This window comes from Myxine glutinosa, chromosome 13 (genome assembly GCF_964187855.1).
Source record: "Myxine glutinosa chromosome 13, kmMyxGlut1.1, whole genome shotgun sequence".
Lineage (NCBI taxonomy): Eukaryota > Metazoa > Chordata > Myxini > Myxiniformes > Myxinidae > Myxine > Myxine glutinosa.
This window is the reverse complement of record NC_136273.1, coordinates 104,924,577-104,938,644: the sequence shown is the minus strand read 5'-3', so window position 1 is coordinate 104,938,644 and position 14,068 is coordinate 104,924,577. Positions and strand designations below refer to the sequence as shown.

General features: G+C 38.0%; 1 protein-coding gene across 1 annotated transcript in view; it reads left to right on the top strand.

Annotated features, from left to right (window-relative positions):
• Positions 1-14,068, top strand: part of SPOUT1 (SPOUT domain containing methyltransferase 1) — a 39,240-nt gene that overhangs the window by 4,382 nt on the left and 20,790 nt on the right. The window contains exons 3-4 of the mRNA XM_068102608.2: positions 13,162-13,302; positions 13,399-13,555. Coding sequence (XP_067958709.2) covers positions 13,162-13,302; positions 13,399-13,555 — 298 coding nt within the window. The remainder of the gene's footprint in view (positions 1-13,161; positions 13,303-13,398; positions 13,556-14,068) is intronic.

Genomic DNA, 14,068 nt, shown 5'->3' with positions numbered 1-14,068 from the left:
GGGTTACGGATATGGTGTGAGAAATGGAGAAGGTGAAAGGATTTTGGAGTTTGCTGATGGAGCTGATTTGTTGATTTGTAATACTCAGTTCCAGAAAGAGGATAATAAGCTTGTTACATACACGTCAGGTGGGTCGACGACAACCGTTGACTACCTGATGGTGCGTAGGCGAGATAGGGGGCACCTCCGGGACACAAAGGTGATCCCGGGGGAGGAGGCTGTTTCACAGCACCACTTGGTTGTCTGCGACATAAGGGTGAAAGGTGCGAGGAGAGCTCGGCGGGTGAAGTACCAACCAAGAATGAAGGTGTGGAGGTTGAAAGAGGTGACAGTAAGGGAGGCATTAAAAGAGAGCCTGAGTAGGGTAGAGGATGATGTGGTTGAGCTTGAAAGTGGTTGGATGTCAATGAAAACTAGTCTGTTGGGAGCCGTTGGTGAGGTATGTGGATGGACAAAAGGACCACCGAGGCACTCGGAAACATGGTGGTGGGATGCTGAAGTTGGAAAGAGGATTGACGAGAAGAGGAAGAAGTTCAAGGAGTGGCAGAAGGCGAAGGGTACGGGAGCAGAAACAGCAGAGCATGAAAGTTATAAGGCAGCCAGGAAGGCTGCAAAGAAAGTGGTAGCAAAGGTGCAGGAGGCATGGAGGAAAATGTTCGGAGAACGCTTGGATTCGGAAGAGGGTCAGAAAGCAGTATTCAGGATTGCAAAGCACATAGCGAAAGAGAGGTGTGATGTGATGAGGGTGAGTTGCTTGAAGGATGAAGTGGGACAAATCGTTGTCGACCCAGATGGAATTAAAGGAAGATGGAAAAGATATATGGAAATGCTGTTGAATACAGAGAATGAATGGGATGGCAACATAGAGAGTAACCCAGTTTTAGGACCGGCAGAGAAGATAACTGAGAAGGAAGTTGAGGAAGCGATAAAAGCAATGAAGAGTGGAAAAGCGGGAGGGCCGACGGGAGTTGTGGGAGATATGTTGAAGGCAGCAGGAAGTTGGGGTGTGAAGAGAATGACAGAGATCTGTAATCTGGTGGTGAAAAAAGGCCACATTCCAGTGGATTGGGAACTGAGTACCCTCGTCCCTCTATACAAGGGGAAAGGTGACCGTCTGGAGTGTGGCTCGTACCGAGCGATAAAGTTATTGGAGCATGGAATTAAGGTATTGGAAAGGGTGTTGGAGAGGAGGATAAGGAAGAAAGTGAAGATCGACGAAATGCAGTTTGGATTTATGCCAGGAAGAGGAATGACAGATGCGCTTTTCATTGTGAGGCAGTTGCAGGAGAAGTACATGGAGAAGAGGAAGAAGTTGTTTTTTGGGTTTGTTGATCTGGAGAAAGCATTCGATAGGGTTCCACGCAAGGTATTGACATGGGCATTGAGGAAGTTAGGAGTGGAGGAATGGTTGATCAGAGTAGTGATGGCAATGTACAAAAGAGCGCACACAGCTGTAAGGACGAAGGAACAGTGGTGAGTTTGAGGTGAAGGTGGGAGTGCATCAGGGGTTGGTACTAAGTCCACTACTATTTGTAGCTGTGATGGAGGTGCTGGCTCAGACCGTAAAGGAGTGTTTACCGTGGGAGTTGTTGTATGCAGATGATCTGGTGTTGATTGCGGAAAGTATGGATGGACTGAAGGAAAAGATCAACAAATGGAAGGAATGTATGGAGACAAAAGGTCTGAAGGTGAATATCGGAAAGACGAAGGTGATGGCAAGTGGTAAAGCATGTGGTGAGGTGGAAAGAACTGGGAAGTGGCCGTGTGCTGTGTGCAGGAAGGGTGTCGGAGTGAACTCCATTCAATGTACTATGTGCGCTGAGTGGGTTCATCAAAAATGTAGTGGTCTGAGAGGGTCATTTACCAGTGTGGCAGCTACATTCAAATGTAAGGTGTGCACAGAGGGAGCTGCAGATGGAGGAAATGTTGAGTTGGATCTTGGAGACGGCGTGAAGCTGGAAGGTGTGAAAACATTTTGCTACCTCGGAGACATGCTGAATGCAGAAGGTGGATCAGACTCGGCAACGGTTGCTCGAGTGAGATGTGCATGGAAGAAGTTTCGGGAACTGAGTGGCGTGCTGATGAGGAGGAGAGTGTCGCTGAAGCTGAAGGGAAAGGTGTATGCTGCATGTGTGAGAAGTGTTATGATTTATGGGAGCGAGACATGGGTAATGAACGTAGAGCAGCAACGAAGGCTGGAAAGGGTGGAAATGCGAATGGTTTGATGGATGTGCGGAGTATCGTTGAGAGAGAGGAAGACAAATGATGAATTGCGAAAGATGATGGGAATATTGCCTGTGATTGATGCTGTGAAGAGGAACAGGTTGAGATGGTTTGGTCATGTGTTGAGGAAGGATGAAAGTGACTGGTTGAGAAGAGTGATGGAAATTAATGTAGAAGGAAGTAGAGGACGGGGAAGACCGAGAAAGACTTGGCTAAAGATGGTGGAAGAAGAAATGTGGGCAAGGGGGTTAACAAGGAGAGATGCAGAAAATAGGGCAAAATGGAGAAGATTGTCATGGGGACCGCAAGGCTAACCCCTGCTCTAGCAGGGAAAATGGTCTTAAAATGCATGTTGTTGTTGTTGTATCACATTGTGAACTCGCCGTGATCCTGCCGGCGACGGTACATAGAGAAACGGTGCATTGCGAGCTCGGATTCCGATACTGATTGGGGATTATGAAGGGGGAGGGGGGGGGGCGGTGTGGTTGTCGTGGGGTATTGTTAGCTAGGTGACGGGTGACGGGGGATTGTGAGGGGATGGTGGAGGGGCATGGGGGGGGGTTTGGGTCCTGGGTATTGTTAGTTAGGGTGACTGTTGACGGGGGATTGTGAGGGGTGGTGGAGTGGGATGAGGGGTGTGGGGCGGTCATGGGTGTTATTAGCTAGGGTGATGGTTGAAGGGGATTGTGAGGGGTGGTGGAGTGGGGTGAGGGGTGTGGGGGGTTCATGGGTATTGTTGGCTCGGGTGATGGCTGATGGGGGATTGTGAGGGGATGTAAGAGGGGGGGGGGGGGCTGTAAGGGCCATAAGGTAGTCATGGGTATTGTTAGTTAGGGTGCTGCTTGATCGTGGATTGTGAGGGGGTGGTGGATGGGAGGGGAAAGAGATGGGTGTGGGCTGGTTGTGGGTATTGATAGCTAGGTGACGTTTGATTTTTTTATTTTTTTTATTTTCTTTGAAATGCCTCAAAAACCAAGGACACCTAAGTTGAACAGAAATCAGCAAGAGCAAATCAAAGTAGTTGTGTCAGCAGAAAATATCCGATTGCAGAAAAATGTGTTGCACGCTGGGACAAGATCGCCCGTAAGGCCGGTACTCTGCTAGTAATAATCTATATTATAATAGGCTACGGTGATTCTGTCTGTCTGTCTGTCTGTCCGGGGGTGTGGCTTACTCCGTTTGCAGAGTTCTTCTTGGAGAGGCTTCATGTAAACAAATATCCACCATTTTATTAACTCGAATAGCTTTGAGGCCTGTTTAGTTAGGCCCGTGCTGTCTTTCTCTCACACACAGGTTTATTTCAACTCTAATTCGATATATCATTTCATTTTTAACAGTCGCTAACATCGTTTTAGACTTGGTTGAAAAAAAACGGGAAGATAATCCCATGAACGTTTCCGTTTATAGAACGAAATGATTTCCCAAAGGCCTGTAAAATAAAGCCAATTCATTGAGTCACCCTCACGATTTTATCTCGAATTCACCATCTGATTTAATTTTTATCGATGGTTTTAGACACGGTGTCAGAAATAATTGAGAACATTCACACACACATGGGAAATTGCAGATATATTTTTTAAATCGCGCCATGATGATACACGAAAATACACCGCCTAAAATAACAGACGGGGAAAATGTCGACATATATTAAAAATTCGCTTTTTCTTTTCCATTAAGAAGATATATATTACTTTTACTTTTGATGACAGTCGTCACAAAACGACATATATTTCTTCGTTCTTATTTCATTCAACATTATTATCCGGAAGTAAAAACTAAAATATGTTTCAGGAAATTACCGAGAGATATTTCTCCGTTTTTTTTTTATGAGCTATGTGCGCATACACGTTAAATAGGTTTATTTGAAATCTTTAATTTTCACAATGTAATTTACTTGCCATTTGATGATTACGAGACACTTCCTCTTGAGGATCATGACAATTCATATGTTGCGTGGAAACTTCCATTTCCAAAATGAATGAGACGGGAGAGGAGCGAGGAGCGAGGAATTTGGAGAGTGAGGAGCGAGGGGTTGGAGAGTGAGGGGCGAGGGCTTGGAGAGTGAGGGGCGAGGGGTTGGAGAGTGAGGAGCGAGGGGTTGGAGAGTGAGGAGTGAGGGGTTGGAGAGTGAGGAGCGAGGGGTTGGAGAGCGAGGCGCGAGGTGTTGGAGAGCGAGGAGCTAGGGGTTGGAGAGCGAGGACCTAGGGGTTGGAGAGCGAGGAGCTAGGGGTTGGAGAGCGAGGAGCGAGGGTTGGAGAGTGAGGAGCGAGGGGTTGGAGAGTGAGGGGCTGAGGAGCGAGGGGTTGGAGAGCGAGGAGCCAGGGGTTGGAGAGCGAGGAGCGAGGAGTTGGAGAGCGAGGAGCGAGGGGTTGGAGAGCGAGGAGCGAGGGGTTGGAGAGCGAGGAGCGAGGGGTTGGAGAGCGAGGAGCGAGGGGTTGGAGAGTGAGGTGTGAGGGGTTGGAGAGTGAGGAGCGAGGGGTTGGAGAGCGAGGCGCGAGGTGTTGGAGAGCGAGGAGCTAGGGGTTGGAGAGCGAGGACCTAGGGGTTGGAGAGCGAGGAGCTAGGGGTTGGAGAGCGAGGAGCGAGGGTTGGAGAGTGAGGAGCGAGGGGTTGGAGAGTGAGGGGCTGAGGAGCGAGGGGTTGGAGAGCGAGGAGCCAGGGGTTGGAGAGCGAGGAGCGAGGAGTTGGAGAGCGAGGAGTGAGGGGTTGGAGAGCGAGGAGCGAGGAGTTGGAGAGCGAGGAGCGAGGGGTTGGAGAGCGAGGAGCGAGGGGTTGGAGAGCGAGGAGCGAGGGGTTGGAGAGCGAGGAGCGAGGGGTTGGAGAGCGAGGGGTTGGAGAGCGAGGAGCGAGGGGTTGGAGAGCGAGGAGTTGGAGAGCGAGGAGTTGGAGAGTGAGGGCTGATTGGAGAGGAGAGTGAGGCGCGATTGGAGAGGAGAGTGAAGAGCGATTGGAGGGGAGTGTGAGGAATTGGAGGGGAGTGTGAGGAATTGGAGAGGAGTGTGAGGGATTGGAGAGGAGTGTGAGGGATTGGAGAGGAGTGTGAGGGATTAGAGAGGAGTGTGAGGAAGTATTGGAGAGGAGTGTGAGGAGGTATTGGAGGGGAGTGTGAGGAGGAGTGGGATTGGAGAGGCGTGAGGGTGGAGGGAGGAGAGTGTCAGGTGGAGAGGAGTGAGGGGTCACATATTATGTGAAATAAATAAATTGTGTTCATTACACCATTTCTGGATCTGATGAATTGCCAGTAACCATTTTGTAAAATTTAATGTGCAGCATCTAAATCAAGATACATGTCCAAATGTCAAACACGTCCATGCCCGTGGGATTCCCACGGGTGACGCCACTAGTAATAATAATAATGAGGGTCAAACTAAACACCACCCGAGCACGTCCGCACACACCATTCTAACAAATGATCACTTTGCTTTTAACAGTTGATAAAAATTTTCTAACAGCCGCAACTGCTGCTAATGTCGATTCTGTAGTTTCAATTTTGAAATTCGGTTCAGCTGAAGCCATTGTAGAGCGCATCACATTTTAGGTGTAAAACGTGTGCGGAAATTGAATAAAGGCACCAAGACCGCCCGGTGTGTGTGTGTGTGTGTGTGTGTGTGTGTGTGTGTGTGTGTGTGTGTGTGTGTGTGTGTGTGTGTGTGTGTGTGTGTGTGTGTGTGTGTGTGTGTGTGTGTGTGTGTGTGGGGGGGGGGGGGTTGGGAAGGGACTGGGGGGTTTGAGGAGAGATGGGGTGGGGGTTTGGGAGGAGGTATTCGTGAGGGAAGGGAACTGAAGGCAGCACCAAAGAATATGAAAGTTTAGAAAAATTTAATTTTCTGGGCACTTCCGGACGGTCATATTAAACACCGCCTGGAGAGTTGCATTGGGGAGGTGGGGAAGAGGCTTTAAAAGTGGATGGGGATTTGGGAAGGGGAACTGGGTTTGGGAGGGTGTATGGGGCTAGGGAGGAAGGAGTGCGTTTGGAAGAAGTTAAGTGTGAGGGGAGGGGAAGGGAAGGCAGCACCATAGAATATGAGAGTTTAGAAAACTTGGTCTCCAGGCACTTCCGGAGGGAGGGTCATATTAAACACTGCCTGGATCGTCTCCAGCCTCTCTCTGGAAGGTGTTCGACTGTTCGTGTTTTTATTTTATTACAACTAAAATGCGATACGCTCCACAATCTCTTAACCGGAGCCAAATTTCAAAATTTAAACTACGGAGTTTAGCTTAACAGCAGTTCTAACTGCGAGAAAAGTATTAATTTGCTTAAAAACTATTAATTTGCTAAAAAAAAGTGTTAATTTGCTATAAAAAAAAGTTAGTTGGCTAAAAAAAAACAGTGTTCATTTGCTAAAATCAGTGTTCATTTGCTATAAAAAAAAAACAGTGTACATTTGCTAACAAAAAACAGTGTTCATTTGCTAAAAACAGTGTTCATTTGCTAAAAAAAACAGTGTTCATTTGCTAAAAACAGTGTTCATTTGCTAAAAAAAAAAACTTCATTCGCAAAAAACAGTGTTAATTTGCTTTTAAAAAACAGTGTTCATTTGCTTTTAAAAAACATTGTTCATTTGCTTTAAAAAAAACAGTGTTCATTTGCTAAAAACAGTGTTCATTTGCTAAAAACAGTGTTCATTTGCTAAAAACAGTGTTCATTTGCTAAAAACAGTGTTCATTTGCTTTAAAAAGTTCATTTGCTAAAAACAGTGTTCATTTGCTAAAAACAGTGTTCATTTGCTAAAAACAGTGTTCATTTGCTAAAAACAGTGTTCATTTGCTAAAAACATTGTTCGTTTGCTAAAAACAGTTCATTAGCTAAAAACAGTGTTCATTTGCTAAAAAGAAAAAGTGTCATTTGCTAAAAAAAAAAAAAAAAGTGTTCATTTGCTAAAAAAAAAAATGTTCATTTGCTTAAGAAAACAGTGTTCATTTGCTAAAAAAAACATTGTTCATCTGCTAAAAAAAACAGTGTTCATTTGCTAAAAAAAAGTTCATTTGCTTAAAAAACAGTGTTCATTTGCTTTTAAAAAACAGTGTTCATTTGCTTTAAAAACACAGTGTTCATTTGCTAAAAAAAAAAGTGTTCATTTGCTTAAGAAAACAGTGTTCATTTGCTAAAAAAAACAGTGTTCATTTGCTTTAAAAAACTGTTCATTTGCTAAAAAAAAAAAAAAAAAAACAGTTCATTTGCTAAAAAAAATTGTTCATTTGCTAAAAAAAACAGTTCATTTGCTAAAAAAATAACAGTGTTCATTTGCTAAAAAAAACTGTTCATTTGCTAAAAAAAAACTGTTCATTTGCTTTAAAAAAACAGTGTTCATTTGCTTTAAAAAAAAAGTGTTCATTTGCTTAAGAAAACAGTGTTCATTTGCAAACAAAAACATTGTTCATTTGCTAAAAAAAAAACAGTGTTTATTTGCTTAAAAAACAGTGTTCATTTGCTTAAAAAACAGTGTTCATTTGCTTTAAAAAACAGTGTTCATTTGCTTTAAAAAAACTGTTCATTTGCTTTAAAAAACAGTGTTCATTTGCTAAAAAAAAAAGTGTTCATTTGCTTAAGAAAACAGTGTTCATTTGCTAAAAAAAACAGTGTTCATTTGCTTTAAAAAACTGTTCATTTGCTAAAAAAAAATTGTTCATTTGCTAAAAAAAACAGTTCATTTGCTAAAAAAATAACAGTGTTCATTTGCTTAAAAAAACTGTTCATTTGCTAAAAAAAAAACTGTTCATTTGCTTTAAAAAAACAGTGTTCATTTGCTTTAAAAAAAAGTGTTCATTTGCTTAAGAAAACAGTGTTGATTTGCAAACAAAAACATTGTTCATTTGCTAAAAAAAACAGTGTTCATTTGCTTAAAAAAACAGTGTTCATTTGCTTAAAAAACAGTGTTCATTTGCTTTTAAAAACAGTGTTCATTTGCTTTAAAAAAACTGTTCATTTGCTTAAAAAAACAGTGTTCATTTGCTTAAAAAAACAGTGTTCATTTGCTTAAAAAAACAGTGTTCATTTGCTTTAAAAAACAGTGTTCATTTGCTTTAAAAAACAGTGTTCATTTGCTTTAAAAAACTGTTCATTTGCTTTTAAAAAAAAAAAACACCAGTGTTCATTTGCTAAAAAAATTTGTTCATTTGCTAAAAAAAAAAAAACAGTTCATTTGCTAAAAAAAACAGTGTTCATTTGCTAAAAAAAACTGTTCATTTGCCAAAAAAACAGTGTTCATTTGCTAAAAAAAACAGTGTTCATTTGCTTAAAAAAACTGTTCATTTGCTTTAAAAAAAAACAGTTCATTTGCTAAAAAATAACAGTGTTCATTTGCTCAAAAAAACAGTTCATTTGCCAAAAAAACAGTGTTCATTTGCTAAAAAAAAAACAGTGTTCATTTGCTTTAAAAAACAGTGTTCATTTGCTTTTTAAAAAAGTGTTCATTTGCTTAAAAAAAACAGTGTTCATTTGCTTTAAAAAACAGTGTTCATTTGCTTTTAAAAAACAGTGTTCATTTGCTAAAAAAAAAACTGTTCATTTGCTTTAAAAAAACTGTTCATTTGCTAAAAAAAAAACAAAAAAACTGTTCATTTGCTAAAAAAATTTGTTCATTTGCTAAAAAAAACAGTTCATTTGCTAAAAAAAATAACAGTGTTCATTTGCTAAAAAAAACTGTTCATTTGCTAAAAAAAAAACTGTTCATTTGCTTTAAAAAAACAGTGTTCATTTGCTTTAAAAAAAAGTGTTCATTTGCTTAAGAAAACAGTGTTCATTTGCAAACAAAAACATTGTTCATTTGCTAAAAAAAAACAGTGTTCATTTGCTTAAAAAACAGTGTTCATTTGCTTAAAAAACAGTCTTCATTTGCTTAAAAAACAGTGTTCATTTGCTTAAAAAACAGTGTTCATTTGCTTAAAAAACAGTGTTCATTTGCTTTAAAAAACAGTGTTCATTTGCTTTAAAAAAACTGTTCATTTGCTTTAAAAAACAGTGTTCATTTGCTAAAAAAAAAGTGTTCATTTGCTTAAGAAAACAGTGTTCATTTGCTAAAAAAAACAGTGTTCATTTGCTTTAAAAAACTGTTCATTTGCTAAAAAAAATTGTTCATTTGCTAAAAAAAACAGTTCATTTGCTAAAAAAAATAACAGTGTTCATTTGCTAAAAAAAACTGTTCATTTGCTTAAAAAAAACTGTTCATTTGCTTTAAAAAAAACAGTGTTCATTTGCTTTTAAAAAAAGTGTTCATTTGCTTAAGAAAACAGTGTTCATTTGCAAACAAAAACATTGTTCATTTGCTAAAAAAAACAGTGTTCATTTGCTTAAAAAAACAGTGTTCATTTGCTTAAAAAACAGTGTTCATTTGCTTTAAAAAACAGTGTTCATTTGCTTTAAAAAAAACTGTTCATTTGCTTAAAAAAAGTGTTCATTTGCTTAAAAAAACAGTGTTCATTTGCTTTAAAAAAACAGTGTTCATTTGCTTAAAAAACAGTGTTCATTTGCTTTAAAAAACAGTGTTCATTTGCTTAAAAAAACAGTGTTCATTTGCTTAAAAAACAGTGTTCATTTGCTTTAAAAAACAGTGTTCATTTGCTTTAAAAAAAACTGTTCATTTGCTTAAAAAAAGTGTTCATTTGCTTTAAAAAACTGTTCATTTGCTTTAAAAAAAAAAAAACACCAGTGTTCATTTGCTAAAAAAATTTGTTCATTTGCTAAAAAAAAAAAACAGTTCATTTGCTAAAAAAAACAGTGTTCATTTGCTTAAAAAAAACTGTTCATTTGCCAAAAAAACAGTGTTCATTTGCTAAAAAAAACTTCATTTGCTAAAAAAAAAACAGTGTTCATTTGCTTTAAAAAAACAGTGTTCATTTGCTTAAAAAAACAGTTCATTTGCTTAAAAAAACAGTGTTCATTTGCTAAAAAAAACAGTGTTCATTTGCTTTAAAAAACTGTTCATTTGCTTTAAAAAAAAACAGTTCATTTGCTAAAAAATAACAGTGTTCATTTGCTCAAAAAAACAGTTCATTTGCCAAAAAAACAGTGTTCATTTGCTTTAAAAAAACAGTGTTCATTTGCTTTTAAAAAAAGTGTTCATTTGCTTAAAAAAAACAGTGTTCATTTGCTTTAAAAAACAGTGTTCATTTGCTTTTAAAAAACAGTGTTCATTTGCTAAAAAAAACAGTGTTCATTTGCTTTAAAAAAACAGTGTTCATTTGCTTTAAAAAAACAGTGTTTATTTGCTTAAAAAACAGTGTTCATTTGCTTTAAAAAACAGTGTTCATTTGCTTTAAAAAACAGTGTTCATTTGCTTTAAAAAAAACAGTGTTCATTTGCTTAAAAAAACTGTTCATTTGCTTTAAAAAAAAACAGTTCATTTGCTAAAAAATAACAGTGTTCATTTGCTTAAAAAACAGTTCATTTGCTTTTTAAAAAAGTGTTCATTTGCTTTTTAAAAAAGTGTTCATTTGCTTTAAAAAAACAGTGTTCATTTGCTTTAAAAACAGTGTTCATTTGCTTTAAAAAACAGTGTTCATTTGCTTTAAAAACAGTGTTCATTTGCTTTAAAAACAGTGTTCATTTGCTTTTAAAAAACAGTGTTCATTTGCTAAAAAAAACAGTGTTCATTTGCTTTAAAAAAAACAGTGTTCATTTGCTTTAAAAAAACAGTGTTTATTTGCTAAAAAAACAGTGTTCATTTGCTTTAAAAAACAGTGTTCATTTGCTTTAAAAAAACAGTGTTCATTTGCTTTAAAAAAACAGTGTTTATTTGCTTTAAAAAAACTGTTCATTTGCTTTAAAAAAAAACAGTGTTCATTTGCTAAAAAAATTTGTTCGTTTGCTAAAAAAAACAGTTCATTTGCTAAAAAAAAAACAGTGCTCATTTGCTAAAAAATAACAGTGTTCATTTGCTAAAAAAAAACTGTTCATTTGCCAAAAAAACAGTGTTTGTTTGCTAAAAAAAAACTGTTCATTTGCTAAAAAAAACAGTGTTCATTTGCTTTAAAAAAACAGTGTTCATTTGCTAATAAAAAACAGTGTTCATTTGCTTTAAAAAACAGTGTTCATTTGCTTTAAAAAAAAGTGTTCATTTGCTTTAAAAAAAACAGTGTTCATTTGCTTTAAAAAAAACAGTGTTCATTTGCTTTAAAAAACTGTTCACTTGCTTTAAAAAAAAAAACAGTGTTCATTTGCTAAAAAAATTTGTTCGTTTGCTAAAAAAACAGTTCATTTGCTTTAAAAAACAGTGTTCATTTGCTAAAAAATAACAGTGTTCATTTGCTTAAAAAAACAGTGTTCATTTGCTTTAAAAAATTGGTCATTTGCTTTAAAAAAAAACAGTTCATTTGCTTAAAAAAACAGTGTTCATTTGCTTAAAAAAACAGTGTTCATTTGCTAAAAAATAACAGTGTTCATTTGCTAAAAAAAACAGTGTTCATTTGCCAAAAAAACAGTGTTCATTTGCTTTTAAAAACATTGTTCATTTGCTTAAAAAAAACAGTGTTCATTTGCTTTAAAAAACTTCATTTGCTAAAAAAAACAGTGTTCATTTGCTAAAAAAAACAGTGTTCATTTGCTTTAAAAACTTCATTTGCTAAAAAAAAGTGTTCATTTGCCAAAAAAACAGTGTTCATTTGCTAAAAAAAACAGTGTTCATTTGCTAAAAAAAACAGTGTTCATTTGCTAAAAAAAACAGTGTTCATTTGCTAAAAAAAACAGTGTTCATTTGCTTTAAAAACTTCATTTGCTAAAAAAAAGTGTTCATTTGCCAAAAAAACAGTGTTCATTTGCTAAAAAAAACAGTGTTCATTTGCTAAAAAAAACAGTGTTCATTTGCTAAAAAAAACAGTGTTCATTTGCTAAAAAAAACAGTGTTCATTTGCTAAAAAAAACAGTGTTCATTTGCTAAAAAAAACAGTGTTCATTTGCTAAAAAAAACAGTGTTCATTTGCTAAAAAAAACAGTGTTCATTTGCTAAAAAAAACAGTGTTCATTTGCTTTAAAAAAAACTTCATTTGCTAAAAACAGTGTTCATTTGCTAAAAACAGTGTTCATTTGCTAAGAAAACAAAGTGTTTGTTTGCTAAGAAAACAAAGTGTTTGTTTGCTAAGAAAACAAAGTGTTTGTTTGCTTAGAAAACAAAGTGTTTGTTTGCTAAGAAAACAAAGTGTTTGTTTGCTAAGAAAACAAAGTGTTTGTTTGCTAAGAAAACAAAGTGTTTGTTTGCTTAGAAAACAAAGTGTTTGTTTGCTAAGAAAACAAAGTGTTCGTTTGCTAAGAAACAAAGTGTTTGTTTGCTAAGAAAACAAAGTGTTTGATTGCTAAGAAAACAAAGTGTTTGTTTGCTAAGAAAACAAAGTGTTTGTTTGCTAAGAAAACAAAGTGTTTGTTTGCTAAGAAAACAAAGTGTTTGTTTGCTAAGAAAACAAAGTGTTTGTTTGCTAAGAAAACAAAGTGTTTGTTTGCTCAGAAAACAAAGTGTTCGTTTGCTCAGAAAACAAAGTGTTCGTTTGCTAAGAAAACAAAGTGTTCGTTTGCTATGAAAATAAAGTGTTAGTTTGCTAAGAAAACAAAGTGTTCGTTTGCTAAGAAAACAAAGTGTTCGTTTGCTAAGAAAACAAAGTGTTATCAATTAAATATTTTCCTTGGATTTCTGCTTTGCACCTCTTTTAATAAGCCTGATTGGTGTTCGCTTAACTGTTAATGTTAAGGCTTAAAATTTCAGGGTCTTGAGTTTGAACCCCTGTTGTGCCGTTAAATAACACCAGGTGGGTGGACGCAGCCTGTCATCCTTCCAAAGTCGGTGAAATGAGTACCGCCTTCCTGGGATGAATGAGCCATTCGGGTATCCTGTGTCGGAGTGGCGACCCTTCCAGGATTGTGCCCAATAGCAATGGAAACTGCTTCGGCAGCCCTATGCATAGTCGCGGTGCAAAAATGAGTGGTCATCATCATCCACATTTGTTCCACAGAGAAGCGTGAACAGAGGAGGAGGAAACAAGAGCAATTCCTCAAGAAGGTAGACAAAGCAACGGTCAAGAAAGAAAGAGAAGAAGAAGAAAGCAAAAAGTTAGAGGCCCAAAAACTTTTGGAGCAAGAGAAACCAATGAAAGGTTTGTTTTTGAATTACTCTTTAGATGGCCTCTGTTATTAAACAAACTCACAACCAGGGTTCCATCTTAGTCTCCAGTGGTGTTATGTGTATGCAGATGATTACACAGTCAGTGTGGCTCTTCCTGGATCCATCTTGGAGAACGCTCAATCCCTGGAGCTGAGGACTTACCTGGCTGGACAGATTGCTCGTGCCGCCACCATCTTCTGTGTGGATGAACTGATAGTCTTTGACGAACAGGGACAAGGACCAAGGTCTGAGTCTCTCCTGAGCCTTGTATTTTTGTTTCCTATCTGTTATTGAAGCTCTGAAGGAGGTGGACAAAGCTAATTTGCACATATTCCACCAGAAAGCCAAACCGTGTTGCCCTCGTTTCAAGTCAAAGCTTGATTCTCCCCTCTACTCCTTTGTCCAACTCTTTTTCTCATCTGTGGAACTCTTCCTTGGTCTGTTATCTTGGACTCTTCCCTCCAGTCTTTCAAGACTGCAGGCCCTCACCACTTCATGTTTTCTCCTATTTCTACCTCTGAGCTTCCCTTTATCAAGTCTCTGTCCTTCTTTCAACTGCATCCCCATTCCTCATGCTGTGGTGCACATGTGTGTGTCATGTCCACCAATTTCTTCTTAACCCCATTAATAGCAGTTGACCCTTTTCCAAGAGCCTTTTTTGTTTGCATAGTTAGGGCTCATGGAAGAGCGAGAATCGTTATTTAAAATGTACATACAGCCTTGTCATCCTTATTTAAAGGGGAAATGTTGACATGAGT